Raw genomic sequence first — 21,591 nt, 5'->3', positions numbered from 1 at the left:
TCCAGAAGCATGGGATGTGGCACCGGGGGTTTCGACAGTGGCGTCTAAGTGTATCGATGGCCATTCGTGTAGGCAGGTGTGGTGTGGGAAGAGCTCAGCAGTGGTGCAACCAGTTTGGAGCCTCGCTTTGTTCCCCCGTTCCCTGTGCAGCTTGAAGGGGACGAGCAGTTTGCGGAGTTCCTCGCGGTGCACGGCAGCCAGAGGGCCGCCTGGGGCAACGACGCCCGGCCACCCCCGCCCCCGCCCACCAGCCACCGCCAGCCGGCCGACACAGCAGGTGGGTCGCTCGCAGCAGGGTGTCCTCGGTACGGGAAGCCGTGTGGGCAGTTAAACACCAATCTCCACAGTGAGCTCTGCTGGCAGTGTGGGTGACCAGGGAGGTGAGCCCTTTTTGTGGCGTAGGCTACACTGGCCGAGGTTGAGCGGTTTCGTGTGTGCCGGGAAGGGCCGTTCCGCGCAAGCGCGAGGAGCATTGGATTGGATTGGTTTGGATCGGATCGGATTGGCTTGGATTAAATTGGATTGTGTTGGATTGAAATCCAATCCAATTGGAGTACGGATGCGTAGAGAATTGGGTCTGCTCATTCGCCGGTCTGCGCATTCCAGAGGAGTGACGTCACAGCCGTGGCAGATGCACTGGCACTGGCGCGTGCCTAGCTCTGCGCCTCCGTTGCGCAGTAGTCAAGTCTGACGCTCCGCCGGAGCCGCTTGATAGCCGTTTCGCGTGGCTCCTGGAGAGCCATGCTGCGCATGCGCGAGGAGCAGTGACGACTGGACTGGACCGGACTGGACTGGATAGAATTGGATTGGATTTGATTTTAGCAGCAGTAAGCATGATAATCAAGCTAATCCTAGACAACCAGGAAAGCTAAGAATAACCAGCTGAACCTTAGCGCACGCTACGTATATCCAGGCATAGCCGAGCTAAGCCGCTGCTAATTTTTTACCTCGCCATCAGCAGAGGAGGACTTCGAAATAAAGAACGTTTATACTGCACAGCCAAGCGGGTCAGCTTGCCTCCTACTGCAGAGAAGGCATACCAAGATTTTATGAAGGTGCTCTGCTGAACGAAAACGTTCCTCTAATTCGCCTTCCCTTGTCAAAACAAGCTCCACCAAGTTTTGGACGCATGTACTGTGCCCAGAGCACAATGCGCAGCAGATTTTATTGCGCGACGGCAACATCCAGGCTCCACTTTCAGGCACATCCCAGCATCTGCTTGCACACGGCAGGACACTGGTGATGTTCCACACGTTGCATAGGTGCACCCGCCGCGGTGGCTCAGTGGCTAAGGCGTTGCGCTGCTGAGCACGAGGTCGCGGGTTCGATTCCTGGCCGCGGCGGCCGCTTTGTTGATGGAGGTGAAAAGCAAAAACTCCCGTGTGTACGAGATTTCGGCGCACGTTAAGGATCCCCAGGTGGTCGAAATTAATCCGGAGCCGTCCACTATGGCGCGCCTCATCGCCTGCGTTGCGTCGGTGCGTTAGACCCTACAATCAATCAATCACGTTGCATAGGTGCAGCTCAGCATTGCATGTGTGCAACCCAGGGCATACCCAGAGGGGGGGTTTGGGAGTTCGAACCCTTCCCGAAATCTTTTCCAGGCAGCACGTAAGCAGTACTTACTGTTGCTTTCAGCAAAACTACCCCCTTCCCAAAATCCATAACCCCCCCGAAAAAAATTTCTGGCTACGGCCGTGGTGCAACCTATCAAAATGACGGTCAAGGTTCCTTGATAGCAATATGAAATTGTCTACCTCAGCTGGAGTCAACAGTATTGATCCGAAATTCTCAAATTAGTAACGTGGCCTGGTAATCTCTTAATCACCTGTTGAGGCACTCTTTAGCAAGGGGCAGACTTCCCTCTGATTAGAAGAAAATAGTCCCTGTGTCTAAGGCTGGGAACAAGCGATCACCCTAAAGCTAGGTAGATGGATAGATCTTTCTCTCATACAAAGTAAGTACATCATGCGAGAGAACATAGGCTATTGTCAAATTTCCTTAGCTTGGAAACTTTTTGTAACCAACATGGAGTCAGAAGGGGTTTTTCTTGTAAAAAACAGCTGCTAAAATTTATGGCAAAACCTCATTTCAGCATGACTGTATTCTTCTTGGCTTTCCAAAGGCTTTCAATTATGTAGCCCCTTGCCTCCTGATAGTTTCTAAACTTCGTTTGGACTTTATCTTGGCTCTGTAACTTCCTTTCACTCTGGCAGCAGTGCACGGTTAAGGCTGATCAACACGACGGACCAAGTCCGCGGTCTGATCGGTCACGTGATGCGATGTCACGGCCCGCCGCAGTCCGATCCAGAGCAGAGCGCATCCACACGACGGGCCGGCTGAGCGGTCCGCGAATGGCCAACCGTCTGAACTCACAAGCTAGAAGGTTGAACACGGGCGCCGTTTGGCCACAACAACATGTTGCAGCGCACAAGCCTGCACAAAACGTTTCATCCCCACGATAACAGCCACCTGCATGCATTCCAGGCAGACGCGCTCAGGCAGAAGCGCTCACGCAGTTGCCGGCATCGTTCGCACAAGGCGACACGACGAGCGGCGACGGTGGGTCGACCCGGGCTGCACGTGGCTTCTCACCGCTCGCTGGAACCGAACACTTCCCCTAAATACAGGCCCACATGCGTGAAACAATGTGGTAATGATGGCTAGCATCGCACTAGCACGAGTCATACGAGTGTGTGTCGTGATTGTAAGCCTAGCGTGCTGCCTGTCCCTTTGGGGCTGATTGACAGGCTCCTTGAAGCGTTTCGAAATAGCCGCGCGGCCTGCACTGTTCTCGATTGGCGCAACTGGACCCGGCTCCGCTCACACGATGCAGGCACTGCCAGATCACGCTGATTGATGTCGCGGTCCACCGTTGAGAGTGCGGACCGAAAAGCCTCGACGAATATTTGGACGGCGAGGGCCGCGGTCCTGCCCGGTCCAATGGTGGTGTGCATGAACTGGGGACGTTCTATCACGCGATGCGAGGACCGAAGTCCAAATAATCCATTTGGTCCGTCGTGTGGATCAGCCTTTAGCAACAACCCTCTCTTTCCAGGGTGTTTCCTTGGCTCCCTGCTGCTTGAGGAATCACCTGCAGGTCTTTGAATGTGGTCAGATTAGGTTAATTTGCTGTGGATAGTTTGTGGGAGTGTACGTGAGCAGTACCAGGAGCAAATGTTCCACGACCTCCCTCTTCTTCAGTGCACAGCATTGGCTGTTGCAGACGTACACGCACCCCAGCCGCACACGTGGAGGGCAAGCAGCAAGGTTTGTTTCCCAGTGTCGAATTGCAGTCACTGGGATCCCCGAATGGTTTCCTTGTTCACAGCCTGTATAGGGTTCCGGGATAGTTCACACTTTAAGACAGGGGAAGTTCACCCTGACACGCAAAACTGGAAAGTAGCAAAGCTGCACGCAACCTTCTCAACCATCACAACGGTTTAGGTCCACGATTGCAGCCGATTTGCTTCTTCTTAGCTGCAGGAATGATCTTTACTTTATCTTTGTTGCGATGAGGAAGTTCACGGTAACACGCAAGAGTTGAAGGTAGGGAAGAAGCTGTACACAACCTTCACAACCATCTTGACGGTTTAAGTCCACTATTGCAGCCGGTTTGCCGAGTCAAGCCACAAGCTATCACGCACTCGACACGAGTGCCCAAATTCGACTGAGAGAAACTCATAATTGAACCGAGCATCGGCTCCCATTGCCGACGGACGGTCCCGCTGCTGACGAGTGGTATCGGCTTGAAGTTGCCAGAACCACTGACCCTGCTTGACCTGTTCGCATTGAATGGATTCGTCGTTCTGGGCCCACTGACATCTCAGGGCAACATTTTCTGTGGCCATGTGGTCCGTGTTGGCTCTCTGTACTCGTTTCCATTCCTGAGCATCAGGGTGAGCGGCCTCCTCATCGGGCGTGCAGACGACCCGTGGGCGACCCATCCTTGCAACTGAGCTGGCGCACTTCTAAGGCTGATTGTTGTAACAACTTTTAGCACATGCAAATGACAAATGCACAGCCCTACATTATGTGCGGAGCCATAACTAGCGGGCGATGTGAGCAGTGGGATTGCGGTAGCGAAAGTGCTACCCCGATTACGGCAGACACTGGAGGGTTTTTTTTCTTCTCCTTTTTTGCCAACCTTGGCCAATCCCCTTAAAAGTGGGTATGCTTGGCTTTGACGAACGTGCCCCGGGGACTCTGGGTGGTCGCCGCGTGGCACGCACGCACAAGTGCTCGGCACTTTCTTGGTTTTTTAACAGCGAAGCGGGTTAGCGAGTCACGATTTTTCGTGTCCACAATTAAAAATACCCAGAAATTGCCAAGTGCACGCATGTGTGGCGCGGGCCCTGCAGTTATCGAAACAAACAAATGCATATCGCTCGTGTGTGCGTGCCTCGTGACGACCGCCCAGCGTCTCCTGCGCACATTCGTCAAAGCCAAGCATACCCACTTTTAAGGGGATTGGCCAAAAGTGCAGTGACCGCCTGGCTGTTAAAACAACTAAGAAAATGCCTACCGCTTGGGTGTGCCTGCCTCGTGGCAACCACCCTGCGTCTCCTATGCACGCGGCCAAGCATACCCACTTAGGGGGATTGGCCAAGATTGGCCAAAAAAAAAAAAAAAGACTCGAGTGTTCTCCGTAATCGTGGCAACACTTGCTTGGAACGAGAAAGAGAAATTGTATGGCCCTCCAAGATGATGTCCAATGATTATCACTTGAGGAAAAAAAATGGAGGAAACTCACATTTATAGCAACAATGATAGAGTTGCGGCAGTGAAGGAGCAGCAAATCGACTGCTGTTGTGGAGTTTAACCGTCGTGATGGTTGCGTGCAGCTTCGCTACCTTTGAGCCTTGCGCGTTCGTGTGAGCTTCCTTCAATTGTTTTAGCTTCTGGGCAGTCGCCACGAGGCACTTGCTCGCACGCGCGCACTCACACGCACTCGACATTTTCTTGGTGTTTTTACTGTGGACACGAAAGTCGAACGATTTGCTAGGCAGCACCGCTGGTAAAAAAGGAGGCGGGTGGCTATGACATGGCTGCTCCTTGGTGGTAGCGGCAGGGGCCTGCGCAAGGCCGTTCCTATTGGCCGGGAGCGGTGGTGTGGGCCCGTGGATTTCCAGCGGCGCTTGGATTGGGCGTAGGGCAGGGCTGAGGTGGTGACTGCACTGTTCTCCCTGGTGCAGGTTCTGGTGGCGAAGAAGAGCCCAGCAGTGGTGGTGAGGTAAGCTGGCTGGTCGTCCAAGGGGGGCTGGTGATGCCAGGGCTTTCTCCGCCGGAGGTCAGCCAAGTGTGGCCCAGAGGGACTGCAGAACAGGGCAGCGTTGGCCGTCTGCGGGCGCAAACCTCCCTGGCAGGGGCTGGCACCAGACTCGGCCAGTGGAGGGTGGCACCAGTGGCAAGGAACCGTTTCGAGCACCCATTTCAAACACCAAAGTTTAATGAGTTGTAAAATTAGTTCCAAGCGTTGCCCCCAGAAACCACTTCTCTTATTGCATTCACCAGGGTTCATAGTATTGGAAAATGTAAAGATTACAGTTCTATGACCAACACTGTTTTGTCTATTGTTCCTCCAAAAATTACTAATTATCTCTAATTATCTTGGGAACTAATTGACTTACTAAAAAAATAATGGTATATTTTAAATCAGTGGGGAAAAGGCAACAATAGAAGCAAGCCATGTCCCTCTTTAATTTGAAGTAAAGGGGTTTACACGGCAGAGGAAATGGCGATGAGTGAATTTGCAGAATTGCAATATAATAATAATGCGTCTGTATACTTTCTAGTTCTTTGAAAACAAAACAAGTGGGCCTTTCTTTTAGCAGGGGACACTGGTCTTGAGGACATTTTTGTTATTTTTTAACTTGTGTGCTTGAGATTGACACATGAAATGTATTTTCACAATCTGAGCTCAAATATGCAGTCAGTTTTCATCTATGTGGTGCAAGTTGAGAGTTGTGCAACATGTTATGCCCTTCCATTGCAGGCATGTTTTTTCATTATTTACCTATGAAATACTCTAATACTCTTTACCCTTTGTGCTCTAGAAGGACCAGGGAGTGCAACTATAGCACAGCAGTAGTTTTAGCATTGTTTTGCAATTGCTGAAAACTTATTACATGTGAGGTCGTCAATTACCAAAGTTTTCGTAACGCAACCTAGATAAAAATATGTGCTAGCAATAAGAATTTCTATATCTTCTGAATTTCTATATGCACTGTGTAGTTCAGAAACTTTAAAAGGCAGCAAAACTTATACAAATCTGACCAGTACATCCCAAAGTATTCTACCTGACAGTTGACCTCACAGAAAAAAGTTGGTCCTGAGAACACAAGGCACGAAGTTTGGAAACATAAGTGGTAATGGTCATTTGGGGAACTTCAAAGGGCGGCAGCTTTCTAAATACTTATGGTAAAGCTATAACGTTTTGCAGGTACATTCTTTGGGACCTGTAGACTGCAATTAAAATTAATACAGAAAGTTGTTTTTTTTTTGACAAATTTTCGGTCCTCAAGACCAGTGGTCCCCCCCTTAAAATAAAAGAAATATTTTCGCTGTTCTCGGTGACATAGGCACACACCATAAACCGAGACAAGCAGGCAGCAACTCTGTATCTCGATAGCAATGAACATGGCAGAGCTTTGCAGAGGTGTTGTTGGTCCTCCTTTCGATACAAAAGCAGCATGCAGGGAAACATTGATATAGTGGTGGTTGTCCTCTCCAGTTTGCAACGAAACTCTCCCTCGTTACTGCTGTGAGGGCTGCTTTGTGTTTGGTTGGGAGGCGTGTGACCCACACTCGTTATATACCCGAACGGCATTAGCAGAGTAGTGAGCTGGGCAAGTTGGTACGGTGACGTTCTGGGCAACAGCGCGAAAAAAGGCGTGGACGAAGGGAACGGACAGGACCAGCGGATGCGTGCAGAAAATAAACGTTTGCAACAGAAGAAGAGAGAGAAACAAAAACATTCAAATCAAACACACCCCTTCCCCCACGTAGTCAGCATGGGAGAAGGGGTTTGAAGTGTGTTTGATTTGAATGTTTTTGTTTCTCTCTCTTCTTCTGCTGCAAACGTTTATTTTCTGCACGCATCCTGTGAATAAACTAGTCGTGAGTGAGCGCTCGTCCTGTCTGTTCCCTTTGTCCACGCCCTTTTTCGCGCTGTTGCCCAGAATGGCGTTAGCAGCTAATGCCGTTAGGTGTGCCGTGCGGCCGGGGAGGAATTTTCAGTGCGCAAGCACCAAGGGGCTGTGTGCAGCACGGAGGCATCTGAAGCACTGGCAGGGCACAAATAAAGCACGAGCGAAGGACGGGGCGCCACGCTGACCTGCAAAGCACCAGGCTGTGCTCAGGGGGAAGAGAGAGGAACACCCTCGTGCCAGTTTAATCGCGCAGTTCTGCAGCAAGACACCTGTTGGAAATGGTGCAGCGCAGACAGGGTGTTTCTGTGCGTGCTCCTTTCCAGTAGAGTTGCGGGTCTCCTGCTTCTTGCTTCCTCAGTGTGTGCTGAACCATTTCAACAGGAACCAGCGCTGATGTGCTTGGGCTGTGCGATGGTGGCGAAAACTCGTCCCAGTTATGCGAGACACGTGTGGGGGCTTATCTGGGATATTTGATTTCGTTCATGAGGGACGCTAGCCCCTGGTGAACCTGATCCCCTCGCAAAGAAAGGATGCCCTGTGTTCGGGACGCGTGCCAGGCCCCAGTAGTGAAGCAGAGTGCATGCCGTCTTTGGGTGCGGGTGGAGGGAGTGCAGTCGCTGGGGGGCTTCCACGAAGTGCACGTGCTCCTCTTTGCAGCGGCTGCCGACTGAAGGGGGAGGCACCCAGGCCCAGCGAGCGAAGCCCAAGGTGAGTGGAGCCTCGTCCCAGAGACTGTTTGAGGGGCCCCCAAGCGTGCCCACAATAGAGCCCTCGCTTTGGAAAATGCCAAAAGTGCAGAATCTACCTCTATCATTCACTGCGACTTGGGGCAGACCTTTGCCGGAGGAAGCGTGGAAGCGGGTTGGTGTAGGGTATGCAGCTGCTATGCTTCAGAAAGGCGCCTACCGTGGGGAGTGCTAAAGCACTATGAAGCAGGCACTGTTTTGGTTCTGCGGGGTCATTAGTGTGCCATCGCAAGACTGGTTCCAGCTCACTGTCCGTGTTTGCATACATTTGGCAACCAGCAGCACAACGCACAGATCACTGGCGGGCTAAACGGCTGCCGGGCAGGGAAACTGCACGAGTAGTTTCTACTGCTGTCCCCATCCTGGAAAAGCTGTAAATGCCCGGAGTGGCTTTGCGGGCTGTGAACGTTTGTGCCACGTAAAGGAAACGGCCAAGGAGGCTGCTGGATGGGAGCAGGCCCCCGGAGCCCCGGTCCCCTTCCAATTGGAGGGTCCCTGATGGGCCCTTTTTGTAGCGCAAGCCACGCTGGCCGAGGTTGAGCAGTTTCGCGTGGACCTTGAAGGGCTGTTGTGCGCAAGCGCGAGGAGCATTAGGTTGGATTGGACCGGATTGGATTGGATTAAATTGGATTGGGTCAGAATAAATCCAATCCAATTGGAGTACGAGTGTGTAGAGAATTGAGTCTGCACATTCGCCGGTCTGCGCATTCCAGAAGAGTGACATCATAGCCGTGGCAGACATACTGGCGCCGGCGCGTGCTCAGCTGTGCGCCTCTTTTGCGGAGTAGCCAAGTCTGACGCTGCGCAGGAGCCGCTTGATAGCCCTTTCGCGTGGCTCCTGGAGAGTTATGCTGTGCATGCGCGAGGAGCAGTGACTGGACTGGACTGGATTGGATATGGATTTAGCACCAGACAGCATGATAATCACTCAGCTAATCCTAGACAACCAGGAAAGCTAAGAATAACCAGCTGAACCTAGCTCACGCTACGTACCTATATCCTGGCATAGTTGAGCTAAGCCCCTGCTAATTTTTGCAGCAGCCGCTGCCCGTGCAGGAGTTCCAGTTCACGCTGAAAGTGAGCGGGCTGCCCTACAAGTGCAAAAAGGTGAGTGCGGGGGGGCTTCTGGGAACACTTGTCTAGGCAAGGCTTCCGCCGCAGCTTGGAGCAGTGGGGCACAATGCCTTGTCTGCCACTTTGTTCGGCCGGTGGGCCCATTGACATCTCGGCCCGCATTTGCGCACGTCACTGCGTCCCTGTTCTCTCATGTCCGCCCAGCACTGTGCTCAGGAGGCAAGACGGAGGGCAGTGGTGGAGAGGGGGCCGTCATTGCCACCGCCGTTGTCATCCGCCTTGTTGTGTCCACAAGCAGGCTGCTGTGGCCAGTCTGCTTGTGATGCCGCTTGTTCTTCTGCACGTTTGCTTAGCACTGCCTGTGGTTTTTGTGACTTTTAATCCGGCCGCCCAGCTTCCCCAGTAGAGCTGGCCACCAAGCAAAACGGTGCCGTCAGCAAATTGTTCCCTCCCCATCGATCCTGCGCACCCCTTCGAGGCGTGGGGGCAGTAATTTGGGACGTGCTGTGTCCCCCTGTCTGGAACTGCGTAGTTTTTTTGTAGATGGTGGGGGTGCTTTGCGTAGGTGCTACTGAGGCCACTGATTTGGCCGCAATGTCCTTCCCCTTCACCAGCGCCGTTGGCACCTTCCCGTTTTTCCCACCATGGTGCAACCTGGAGTCAGTGCAGTTCAGGGAAAGTGTTATCATTGATTCGGGCAGTAGGAAGAGCCCTGTGTCAAGACCTCCTCGTAACTTGACGTGGTTGTGCGCGCTTCAAGGGGAGCACCCCTCGATTCCCCACGCCTGGGAGCTTAGTATCCTTTGGAAATGGGGCTCCAACGGCTGTGGCACTGAAAGGAGGCCAAGCAGTGGTGATACCGCTGTGCCAATGATTGCACCAGGCTGTGCTGCCAAAATGGGAACCCTGCCACGTTTCTGCAAAGTGGGGCAGGTGTGCGCCCACCCTGGCCTTCAGAGAGGAAACCAATAGGGTCCCACCACCAAAAGCAGCGCTGCTTGGGCGTCTGGCAGTCTGAGGCAAGCAAAGCCTGGCGATGTGTGTGTGCACGAGTACTGTTTGTCCCAGCTGCTGCGCTAGTCTTGCCTTCAGTCATTTTGTAAGGGGCACAACAGTGTTATGGTTATGCATTTTCTGGTGTACCTAGTTGAGGCAAGACTGGCTAGTGGAATAATTTAACGACGTGTGGGTACGAGCGAGTTGGTAATCCTTTATAACTTTGTTGAGTGCAGAAAAGAAATTAATTGTGTAATTAAGTACGCATTGTCCGGTGAATCTAGTTAAGGGCAGCAATAATGCAAAGAAGTTGTGGCTGTAATAATTTGGCTCCGATGGGCCACAATATTACAACCAAAATGAAGTTTTAGTTGTTTAACAGGCACCTGCTCGGAGCGGTTGTTTATTTTACCGCTCCAGAAAACGAGGAAGCTGAGAAATGGCGCTGGCAGCTGGATAGTCGCATGGCTGTGCATACGAGCCGTGGCAGCTGTTTTGGTGCAGGGTCGAGTCATTGTGCGTGATGCCTGCCTCTATCTGGCGCCCCCTGCAGAAACAGATCAAGGACTTCTTCAAGCCGGCCCAGGTGCTCAGCCTCCGACTGCCGCCTCGGGTCAAAGGTGAGCGCCCACCCACCAGCGAATAGCGGGGCCGAGAGAACTTGTGCATGCACGGGCACGTTCGTGACTGACTCTTTTGTTGGGTCAGTAGTTGGTGGTGAGTGCAGCGAGCGTGTTCTGCACGCGCAAACTTGGCGCCCCGTGCATTTCTCTGCATCGTGCACCTTGGCAGACAGCTTTGGTTGAGTGTACGTATAGAGTTGCACGTGCACGTAGCAGCAGCGCAGTTATCGCGAAGAACCAGTTTTAGTTGACCAAACGCAGAAGTTGACGCATGGATAAACCAGTAGCGCCGAAATTCACGCTTTGTGTGTCACGCAGGACCACTACACGCCGAATTGGCGAACGAAACATGCAGTTGCTGAAACATGTCGGCCAGCGCCAGGCGTAAACCCAACCAGAAAAAACCGTAAACCAGTTTGTGGGGAGACGCCGTTCCTTTGTTAGTTTTGTTTCGCGGGCGAGAGACCGGAGGGAGGACGGGAAGGGCCTCGCGCACACCCCATAAAGCCCCAGCAAAACCTGTAACCCAAGAAGCCCAAACTCACGGGTGCACGCGAAGCGCACAGCTCCTGCTTGGGTACTGCACATGTGCGCTTGTGCCCCCGCAAGTTCCTTGCGTGCGCAGAGTTGCTGTGTGCGCTCAACTAAAACTGTCTAGTGTCACCCATTGTAGCTGAGACGGGCTGTTCAAGGGGAAGGCAGCTGGGGTGCCCACTGGTGGGGACGGGCACAGATAAACCCCCCGTTTTTGCCGACCCCGTAATGGGCGCCGTGCGTGTTGCTGTCGGCAGGCATCGCGTACCTGGGCTTCCGGAGGGAGAAGGACATGAAGCAGGCCCTGCACAAGCACCACAGCTTCATGGGTGAGTCGCAGTGGGTGCATGGGGCCGGCCACGTGGCTCGTCACCGCTCACGCCTCTTCCCCCTCCCGCGCATGCAGCCGGGCGCAGGATAGACGTCACCAGGTACACCAAGAAGCCGCCCCCCGAGGAGGATCCGGGGAAGGGGAGGAGCAAGAAGTGGCGCCAGGTGGGCTTTCGCTTCTGCCGGGCCTTCGCTCGAGATGCGCGGGCTGTTTTCAATCTCGGGACGCTTACCTGGCTTCTTTGCATTGCAGTTTGAGGACCTGGGCAACCCGCAGGAGACGCTGGCTGACGTGAGTGCCTGGACGCCCTGCTTGCCCTGTTGGGGCCGGTACAGGGTGTCGGGAATTGTGCGTGCCAGGGGCTTGGCTGCTCCAGTAGTCAGGGTCGCAGTGCAGTGGGGGCTGCAGCGCAACACGGGGTCTTTGTTTGCAATGCCTGGGAGTGTGCGGGGCTGCGGGCGTGTCCTTGCTGGGCCTCTGAGCGCAGCAGGATGGAAAGTTGGGCGAGTTGGTGTTGCGACATGGTGACTAAACAGCGCAGAAGACGAAACACAGAGAAGAGCAAAAACAGGACGAGCGCTCGTCCTGTTTTTGCTCTTCTCTGTGTTTCGTCTTCTGCGCTGTTTAGTCACCATGTCTCTGAGCGCAGCTCTGTTCCGTTGCAGACGGGACGTCTTTTCATTCGGAACCTGTCGTACACCATCACAGAAGAGGAGCTGGAGGCACTGTTCCGGAAATACGGTGGGTGTTGCCTCCCTGGCCTCGTGGCTGGGCTACAGCGTCCCGGGTTGTGAGCCACACACAGATGGGGCAGCACCACTTTTCTTAAAGTCCATCCGCACACAAAGTGAGTGGGGAAATGCAAAATTGTTCATCCCTCGTCACCAGCCCAAGTTGTGTGGTGGTGGCATTAGGGAAACCACCAGTGCAAACGGGAGAGTCTCCTGCGGTTTAGTTGGCATCTGCCCCCTGAACAACTCACAGGGTCCTTCTTTTTCAGCTGAAGCTTATTACTGCATGCCCTGCGGTCATTGAAAACATTTGCACTCACAACGTGGAACTCTTCTGGCCTCTAAAAAAAGCTTCTCACGGGGGGGACAAACACGAATGCTTCACAGCTAGGGGGGAGGCCAAGTCTCAAAGCTGCTGCTCGTTTTGGCCCAAGGGAAGTGGGAGGGGGGGCCTGCTCTGTGGTGCTGCGCACGTGTTGCCCTTTACTGGAGTGGGGGTGCGGGTGGGAGGCAGGGACCAAGAGCATCCCTAACAGACTGGCACAGTGGCATCGCACGCTGTCTTGGTAGCACTGTGGTCGGAGGCTGCCGCGGTCTGTGACGCCCTGCAGGCCTGCCAGTGTGCTGTCACAGCCAAGCGGGGAGTACATGCACGGCTTACAGCTGATACACTGGCGGCCCATGTGGGTGGCACTGTTTACAGCACAGCACCCATTGGAGGGGAAAACGGGAGGGCCGCTCAGCCTGCAGGGGCCTGGGCGGGCGTGGCCTTTGGCCCAGTGACTGTGTCACTGCTGACATCGGGATGTAGCGTGAAGGCGTCTGGTGAGCCCGCCCAAAGCCGGCACTGGGACGCTGCCTTGCAGCAGGGGACATCTGGTAGGGCTAGTTGGTCGAGCATTGTCAAGTTTTGGTTGATTTTAATTGTTTAGTACCTATTAACTTCACTGACTCTTCTCCCGCCTTCAACTGGCCCTAAATTTTTCTGCTAGCGTACCAGTCAGCAAAGTGTGGTGGGTGCGCTTGTCTGGATTGACTTGAACTTAGAACGTGATTCAGTCTACAAGCTAACAAACTGAAGGCACATTCTTTCATTCACAAATGTGTTGCAGCTTCGTTTCAACTGAGCGAATGAATTGCGATGACCCGATGGTGGCCGGCCGACTAGAGGCTGGGCTGACTGACTGTCGGAGGGTCGGCGAGCCGTGCAGTAGCACATTCGAGCCAAGCCATCTTGTTTTGACGTCGTACGAAACGTCATAGGAAATCGGCAAGGAGGATGCAGAGAGGAGGACAGCATTTTCGAATTGATTTTTCTACTGAATAAAGTCACGTAAACGCAGCAAGAGTGGTTGAAACATGGCCTAGAAACAATTTACGCTAGTAATCCCGCATTGTTTACAATTCACTTCCATGTGCCTTAAAAAGGGCAGGGGAACAAGAATAAATGTCATTGTTGGCATCCAGGCAGCAGCATTCAGGAGCAGTGTACTGCAGAGTTCATTTCACCTGATTTCGTGGCTTGTTCACTGTTGCGTTGCTGTGCCAAGTTCACCTGAGCTGTGGGGGGGCAGTGACATTCAGTGGTTGCGGAGCAGGTGTGTGAGAGGGGGGCGAGACGGGCCTTGTCCCACTGGCCAGTGAGGGAGGGTGCCCCCGTTGCCCAGGTCCCCTGGAAGAAGTGCACCTGTCCATCGACCGGGTGACGCGCAAGCCCAAGGGCTTCGCCTTTGTCTCCTTCCTGTTCCCCGAGCACGCCATCCGGGCCTTCTCCGAGCTCGACGGGCACATGCTCCAGGTGGGCGCACCTTGTTTGGCGGTCGTGTAAGTGCCAAATATAGGCCGAGGCGTTTTACACAAAAGTCGCCCCTCGACCTAACAGCGATCACTGGCGTGAGGTTACTTGTCATCTGGCACCCGGGCAGCCCATCGAGCCCATCCAAACCGCAAAGGCACCATCGCCACCACCGTCAACCAACTAGTGTCCATTCGTACAGATGCTGGCACACAAAAGTGGCCGCCTTGTCCTTCAGTTCCAGGTGCACAGCGCGTTGCCCACGATACAAGGTGCGTACCGAGAGCTGTCCCTTCAGCTTATGCCAGTAGCCTGCACCCTTTCCGGTGACAACTGGCGCTGGTCAGACATGTTGCCGTTGCCTTGAGCATGATGTGTATTCTTAGTGCTGCGGTGAACTGGCACCAAGTGCCTGAACTTATCTAAAGCAAGAAGAAAATAGCGCACACACACTCACTGACAGCAGGAGAAGCAACAGAAAAAAAGATGGTGCCGCATCCGATCGATGTCGGTGGTGAGGTTTGAATGGGCCTGATGGGCTGCCTTGTTGCCATATGAAAACTTACATTATGCCAATGACCGGTACATAGGTCGAGGGGTGACCTTGCTGCAAATTTTTTGGTAAAAAATCTTGACCTATATTCCGACTTGCACAGTACCGCCAGCGCATTTGATTATCTGAAAAAATTCGCGCTCGTTCATACTGCATTGTTTCTAAAGCTACCCAGTCTCAGACGGCTGTGCATGAACATTTAATTCTTCGCACGTCTCTCTGATAATGCGGCAATCATGCCTGCTTACGTCAGGATAAAAAACAACGCCGTACCACTGCCGGCCAGAGCAAGCTGGAGCCACTGTGAAATGTTACGAATGATACCTTCCGTTGTCAGTAACAGCAGCTACGTAGGACTTGCGTTCAACATCGGGCGAGCCCATGTTCGCAGAAAGAAAAAAAAGAACCCTTGCAACTTGTCACCGGTACTGTCGTAGAACAAAGCCACTTCCTCGGGGAGGTTGCATTACACCAACACGCAGCACACGAGCAACAGATGCAGCCTCAACGTTCTCGGCATGAGATCGATGACGATGGTGCGCATTAAAACAGCCCACCACGATGTACTCTTATAAAAATAACAACTTGTCAAGACACACACAGGACAAACGACGATAAAGCGCCGTCTTCATGCACTACATTCATAACTGTTTGTAACAGAAATCACGTACAGTGCAAGACGCCGTTGGGCCAAGACGTCAGGCCTGAAAATGGTCCGGACGTTAGATGCTGCGGTATTATTCCAATTATTTCAATAATATTCTCATATTATCCCTGTGAATACATCGATGTTTGTTTGCTGGCCGAGAAAGAAAGTGATAGGTACAGGATGTGCGTGCAATGTACTTTGTACTTCCGAAAAAATTGTAGTTCTGGGTACATAAGACTGCAATTTTTTTCAGTAGCTGTGCTTTTTTTAGATGGACATTTATGCACTTGAATTGCCTAGTATTTGTAAAATTTAGGGCACCAGCCTTGCAGAAAGTGAATAGTGCTGCCTTATGAAGTGCTCGTAGCGAGTGCTGAGGTCCCCCTATTTGAAGAAGTTGTTACAACTCAGCGGCGCAACATGGTGTGTAACAGTTCTGCGGATTGAGTTACAGTAAGACACACGGTGATGATGCGCAATGAAGAGACACACAGCAAACAAAGCCCTGACTGTGGCTCACTGAACAGGGAAGATTTTGCTGGGGGCCGCTTGCTCCGCCCATCTCAACGCGACGGCTATGCTGCAGCAGCTGGGTTGGGGCCGCCTCTGATGGGGCAGTTTTCTAGCTGAGGTACCATATTTGGACGATTCTAACGCGCACCTTTTCTTGCTAAATGTGGGTCTGTGCGCGTTACAATCGGACTCTCGGCTTCCCGGCGAAATCTGACTCAATCCAATCCAAATCAATCCGCCAACATCCCTTAAGTAAATTGTGGCGTAACTGAAACGTCTTGTAAAATAAGATGTTTTATAACAAGTACTTGGCTTAACTTGGTGTCATGTTTTTACGCATCTTCGGGGTGAAATCGGCGGCAAATTATATTTTTGAATTTCCCCGAGCAAACTACCCTGCGTGATGCAATCGGGGGCGCGTTAGAATTGTGAAAATACGGTAATGTAGAAACGTTGCCTTGGCCAGTGGATGTTGAGGAGGCGCGACTTGTGCACGCTCTCAGTAGCGGGGGGAGGGGCACTGGCTGACAATTATGGCTGCTGTGTGGTGCCCAGGGCCGGCTGCTGCACGTGCTGCCAGGCAAGGCCAAGGAGACTGCTGCCGCCACGGAGGAGCAGGGGGAGCAGGGAGGCAAGTGGTTCCCTCATTGGGCATGGCACGAGGACGGGAGGGGCCCACCCGGCTGCGTATAGGCGTTTCCTAGTCAGCACAGCCAAGCAACGCATGGCGCCATCTAGGGGCATGTGTGAAGCTATGTCCACGGGCTTGTGGCCCTCAATTTAGTCGCTCAGAACTTCTTGGTCTCGTACTGTAGTTGGTTCCAATCCAGCAAAGCAAGCATCCTAACCTGGGTTCAAATCCCGTTACCACTTTCTTTTTTCTCATTTTCAAGAAGTGTTTGTCATATTTTAATTGAATACCAACATTTGTTATCACGCATATAATCTATTTCTTACTTCTTTATGCATTATAAATGTGATTTCGGGTATTTTCGTTGCCTTTTGGTCAGTTTCAGCTACTGCTTCTTGTACGTTTTTGTGGGTTTGCCCCTTTTAGGTCGGTTTCGGCTATTTCTGTTGGATATTTATCAACACTGTAGTTTTTAACCATTGTAAGTCCATTTTGGCTGTTATTTATTCCTGTTCGGGTGGTTTTGCATGCTTTAGGTGCGTTTACGCTGTGATATAACCCCCATAAGCAAGCTCAGGTGACGGCTGGCTGTACTGACTAGGAAACGCATACACACGACCCCGGCTGGCTTGCTCCGCCAGCTGCAACGTGCGAGTGGCCAGAGTTTCCTCACAAGGGCACAAGTGTGGGCCAGTCTGCAAAGGTTGAGATTCTTTGCCGAGGGACAGGAGCGCTGGTTGTTCGGGGAGAGATGCGGGGAGAATTACACTTGAACAATGGCTTGCTCAGATAACTTGACTTGATGGGGGCACTTTTAACATTTGAGCTGCAAAACAATTCAAAACGTGGAATCTGCAAATTTTTTGAATCTTTGAGGATGTTCAGGGAAGTGGAACCCCATTCGTACATTGTTCACCAGAACGGGGAGCAGCGAACAACCCTGGAAAAGACAACAGTGTAGTTTAAACTTGAACCCACTCTATTTTTGCATTGTTGCCTTTAAAACCACGAAGAAAAAAAGAACTCAGTGATGGAAGTTTCAACCAGGTAAGAAGTGCCTTGTCCGTGCTTGTCTGCTCATTAGCTTGTGGGCGCGGCATTTGCTTCTATCTCAGCCCACTTGGAGACAGTGCTGTGTATGTAGTGCTGAGGGTGGTGTTATGAGGTCCGTAACAGTGTCCGCAGTGACAGCGTGTCGACTGCTGTCAGAACGCCCTCAAGGGACTTTCCCAGCGCCACTGAGGAAGCGCAGAGAATGACCAACGACCACCGCCGTGGAATGAGGCTAGAGTGCATGTGAAAGCCTGTTCACAGAAAACGTTTCGATTGGCGTGAGTGTCCCCTTTATAAGGTGATGTACCATATAATGCGAAATATAGGTCGAGATTTTTTACAGAAAAATTTGCCAAAAAGTCGCCCCTCGACCTATATTGCAGTCACTGGCAGTTGTGTTTGCAACTTGCTGAATGTGAGAATAAAACGAAACGTTTGCTACAACTCTCATTGCCTTTTTTTTCTCTAAAAATAACAGCTTGTCAATGTTCTTCTTCTTGAGCACAAACAAAACATTGCGGACATCTGAGGGAAAGCATCAATACATTGGTGATATTTGCAGTGTTCCTTCATGGAAAATGACATGAACGCTTGATTGTTGTGATGGTAAATGAAATACCAGCCACTGTAGAAATTCAAACCGCGGGGTACTCCGACAGATAGACTTGGCGGTCGTTCCCCTTAGCATGCGGGTGCCTCAGAATACGAGGACATAGTGGCGCTGTTTGGGCATGGCCGCGGCACTGAACTCCGCGTTTCCTAATTACACTGCCAGGTGTCGCCACCTGTCTCGCTGGCACTATCTTTGGTGGTTCGCTCAGCCCATAGAGTTTCTTAGTAAATATACTAAAGAGGAAACTGCGCCCCGTAAGCCATGTCGTTGTGGGGGTTCATGGGAAGACCTCCCTTTTTGGCTTGTGCTTGGCATGACAATTGGATTCTAAAGCGGTTTTTGGGATTTGCTTACTTCATTATGCATTAACGCGTTTACGAGCTACAAGGAAGCTGAAATGCTCCTGTTTCTGTTGTAGCCGTGTTCAGTGAAACAGCAGGCAGTGCGTAATCGCACCTGACGTTGCTCATGCCGCGGTCGAAGGACGCATGACTGAGCGGGTAATATGCTGCCGCGAAATTTGTAGCCGACGAAAAGAAGAAACAAAACGTCCTTCGACGAAGACAAGATACGGCACATACGGGAGCTTGTATGCGTCCGTTCTTGTCATCGTCCACGACTGTTTAATGCCACGTTTTCATTTTTCTTGTTAAACTAGCTGGCGGTCGCGGTGCACCAGTTTACCATGAAGGCAACGTTTTCATAGGCATGCTCAAAAAACTTTCGAAGGTCTTCAAACAACTTATTATTTGAAATAATCGTAAAATTAATAAAATCACAGTCTCTAAGGAGTTACCCCCCAAATATTAACATTGTTCGTAACTACAACCTTGCCCTGCGGAATAGCAGGCACAACCATTCCGGCAAAAATACGCTTTACTTCTTTCTTCCTTAGTTTTAAAACAGCCTGTCTTTATTTTCCACTTACATAATTGCACACTGTTTTTCTCCTTTTTTTGAAACTTTGTTTAAATTTGCAGTCACTAAAACGTTTCAATCCAAGCCAATGATGAAACTAAGGCGAGCGCGATGCATAATGGCGACCCATGACGACACAGACAACCTTGATGTGAGCCGCATAGATGCTAGCGCCAGATTCCTCTCTAGTGTATACTGCAAGAAACTATGCTCGCGGGTTTCTGAACCCTCTCTGCACAGGGCCAGGCGTCGCCTGAGCAGCGGAGCTTGTGCGTTGGTTTCGGAAGCTCACGCTGTCGGGCATTGCGGAGCTGCTCGGTGGGGTGTCGAAGGAAGTGTGGGCGTGCATGTGCGCATGACAGGCTCCGCTCAAACTGAGCGGGCCCTGACCCTCGTTTCCCCCTCCCGCATCTCTGCAGAGCCCCAGTCGTTCAAGGACAAGAAGGAGGCGGAGCTGAAGAAGGCCAGCGGCAAGTGCGTGCCTCCTCCCTCTGGCCTCTCCAAGCCACGCTCGTGACTGTGCCCTGCCTGCTGTTGGTTGGGGCTAAGCACATGCTTTGCGCTAGGACGGGGTGGGACAAAAGCCCTTTGGAGCAAGCGTCCTTTGAAGGAGTGGCCTTCTGGGGGGCGGTGGGAAACTTGCTATGGGCGTTCGGAAAATACTGAACCGGCATTGTCTAGTACAGGTGCAGTAGACTGTGAACATGCCGTGTGCAAGTGTGCGTCCCTCTGCTACCTTGCAATCTACAATAGGACGGGGAAAAAAAAACAGAGGCGAGAAGATCGCTTTACTTTCCTAACCAGCGAGCCCAGTTTCTTTTTCAGTTATTTCTTGAAGGGGCAAAATTAGCACATTAGCACCTCAGGAGGAGGCGCCTCTACTTGAGGGGACGTGCACCAGAGCAGCACGCAGCACAGAAACAAATGAAAGAAAATCTCAGCTACAAATATTCGCTCATCTTACACTGGAAAGAAACAACCTAACATGCGTAACCTTCAAAACCAAGAAATGGGAGCAGTAAAAAGAATAAATAAATAAGTACATACTTGTACTATTCACTTTCCTTTACGAAATTAACTGTTTGTATTTAGAAAGAAAGGGCCTAATATGAACGTGCCTCGTAGAGCCAAACAACTATTTGAAAATGAAAATACTGCACAGAAAAACATGTCCAAAGCACCAAGTTTAATTCACCAGAATTGAACAAAATAAAAACAAATATAATCAAAGTAAATAACACAAACGGAACGATTTTTTTCCACGACAATTATGCTGTCTGGTAATGCATTGGAAACAGAAAAACCATTGTAACTGTACTTGGAGCAAATGTTTTTTTAATAGTGTTATGGATTTGCACTCTTTGATAGGTTGTTCAGTTTGCTAGTTATTATTTAAAAAGTATATTACCTGATATTGGTTCAACTAAATTCCATAATTAGTATTCTCAGCTTTCTAAAGCGTTTATTTCTAAGGGGCTACACAGTCCAAGTTGAAGGTAGTTTAGGGAATTAATTGGTCATGGTGTTGATGAAATAGGCGGTGATTGTTCTGCGCCAATTTTAAATTATCATCATCACAGGTTTTCAGAATGCCACTGTTTCCACTGTTCTGTACTTCGTGTATACGACAGATGCGCAATAGCGTTCACCACGATTTTTGTGACACGAGCAAAGCATTCAAAATTGAAATTGTAGCGTTTCGCCAAATCAGAAGGCACTAGTGTAACAAGGACTCTACAAGAGCAGAATACAACTGCTTTTTAAAGGTAACAAACACTTCAGTTTCTATCAAATGCAAATAGGACGTGATATTTTAGTACATGTGATTTACATTATCATTCCATGACTGTGTTATTGAAGGTGACACCAAAGAATTGTATTGAAGGGACCACTTCAAGAACGGATTCCAAAAGTCGGACAACTTATTTCTGGGTCTAAATATTACACATTTTGTTTCATTTACATTTAGTTGTAGTTTATCTCCTGAAAGCCACTGATAATTCCTGCAGCCACAAATTTGCATCATTGGTAATGGTTTGACTCCAACGTGGTAAAAGGCGCGACCAGACGGGCGTACAGGAACTGACAGTGACACGGGACGAGCGCTAGACATCAACTGGGGCTTTACTGGCGAGAAAGGCCACATTAATGTAAATGCGCAGCTTTCGGCGAGATGTGATTGAAGCTGTAGATCGGCTTTTTCTTCTGTGTGCAAAGCCCCAGAGGGTGTGCTCACGCAGTCGTCATTTTCCTAGTGAACACAGAACGCCTCGAAGATCTCTCCTTGCTGCTGCGTCCTGCGTTCCGTGTTAACTAGGCAAATGACGACTGCGTGAGCACACCCTCTGTGGCTTCTTTGCACACAGAAGAAAAAGCCGATCTACAGCTTCAATCACATCTCGCCGAAAGCTGCGCATTTACATTAATGTGGCCTTTCTCGCCAGTAAAGCCCCAGTTGATGTCTAGCGCTCGTCCCGTGTCACTGTCAGTTCCTGTACGCCCGTCTGGTCGCGCCTTTTACCACGTCGGAGTCATGTCACCAACTAGCCCAAATTTCTGTGTGGAATAAAGTTTTGAGTTTGGGTCCCTTTAAAACAAACATTTGTATCGTTGCATAGAGGACTACTGAGAGGGTGTGGAGCGGTTAGTATTTGGCTATATGGTTAATGTACAGCGAGAA

The 21,591-nt window shown here is 51.1% G+C and overlaps 1 protein-coding gene across 2 annotated transcripts in view; it reads left to right on the top strand.

The window, feature by feature from the left end:
- LOC144165201 (putative RNA-binding protein 19) overlaps positions 1–21,591 on the top strand; it is a 97,170-nt gene that overhangs the window by 16,739 nt on the left and 58,840 nt on the right. Inside the window, exons 5-16 of one of the 2 annotated variants that reach the window (XM_077695321.1) lie at positions 151–277; positions 5,196–5,233; positions 7,809–7,859; positions 8,939–9,004; positions 10,521–10,587; positions 11,382–11,453; positions 11,531–11,619; positions 11,708–11,746; positions 12,121–12,196; positions 13,854–13,984; positions 16,252–16,327; positions 19,331–19,385. In XM_077695321.1, coding sequence (XP_077551447.1) covers positions 151–277; positions 5,196–5,233; positions 7,809–7,859; positions 8,939–9,004; positions 10,521–10,587; positions 11,382–11,453; positions 11,531–11,619; positions 11,708–11,746; positions 12,121–12,196; positions 13,854–13,984; positions 16,252–16,327; positions 19,331–19,385 — 887 coding nt within the window. Of the gene's footprint in view, positions 1–150; positions 278–5,195; positions 5,234–7,808; positions 7,860–8,935; positions 9,005–10,520; positions 10,588–11,381; positions 11,454–11,530; positions 11,620–11,707; positions 11,747–12,120; positions 12,197–13,853; positions 13,985–16,251; positions 16,328–19,330; positions 19,386–21,591 lie in introns of both variants that reach the window. The other variant, XM_077695320.1, reaches the window with a different exon arrangement.

This window comes from Haemaphysalis longicornis, unplaced genomic scaffold (genome assembly GCF_048455015.1).
Source record: "Haemaphysalis longicornis isolate Haplotype H1 unplaced genomic scaffold, Haemaphysalis longicornis Haplotype H1 scaffold_14, whole genome shotgun sequence".
NCBI lineage: Eukaryota > Metazoa > Arthropoda > Arachnida > Ixodida > Ixodidae > Haemaphysalis > Haemaphysalis longicornis.
This window is presented reverse-complemented; position numbering and strand designations above follow the sequence as displayed.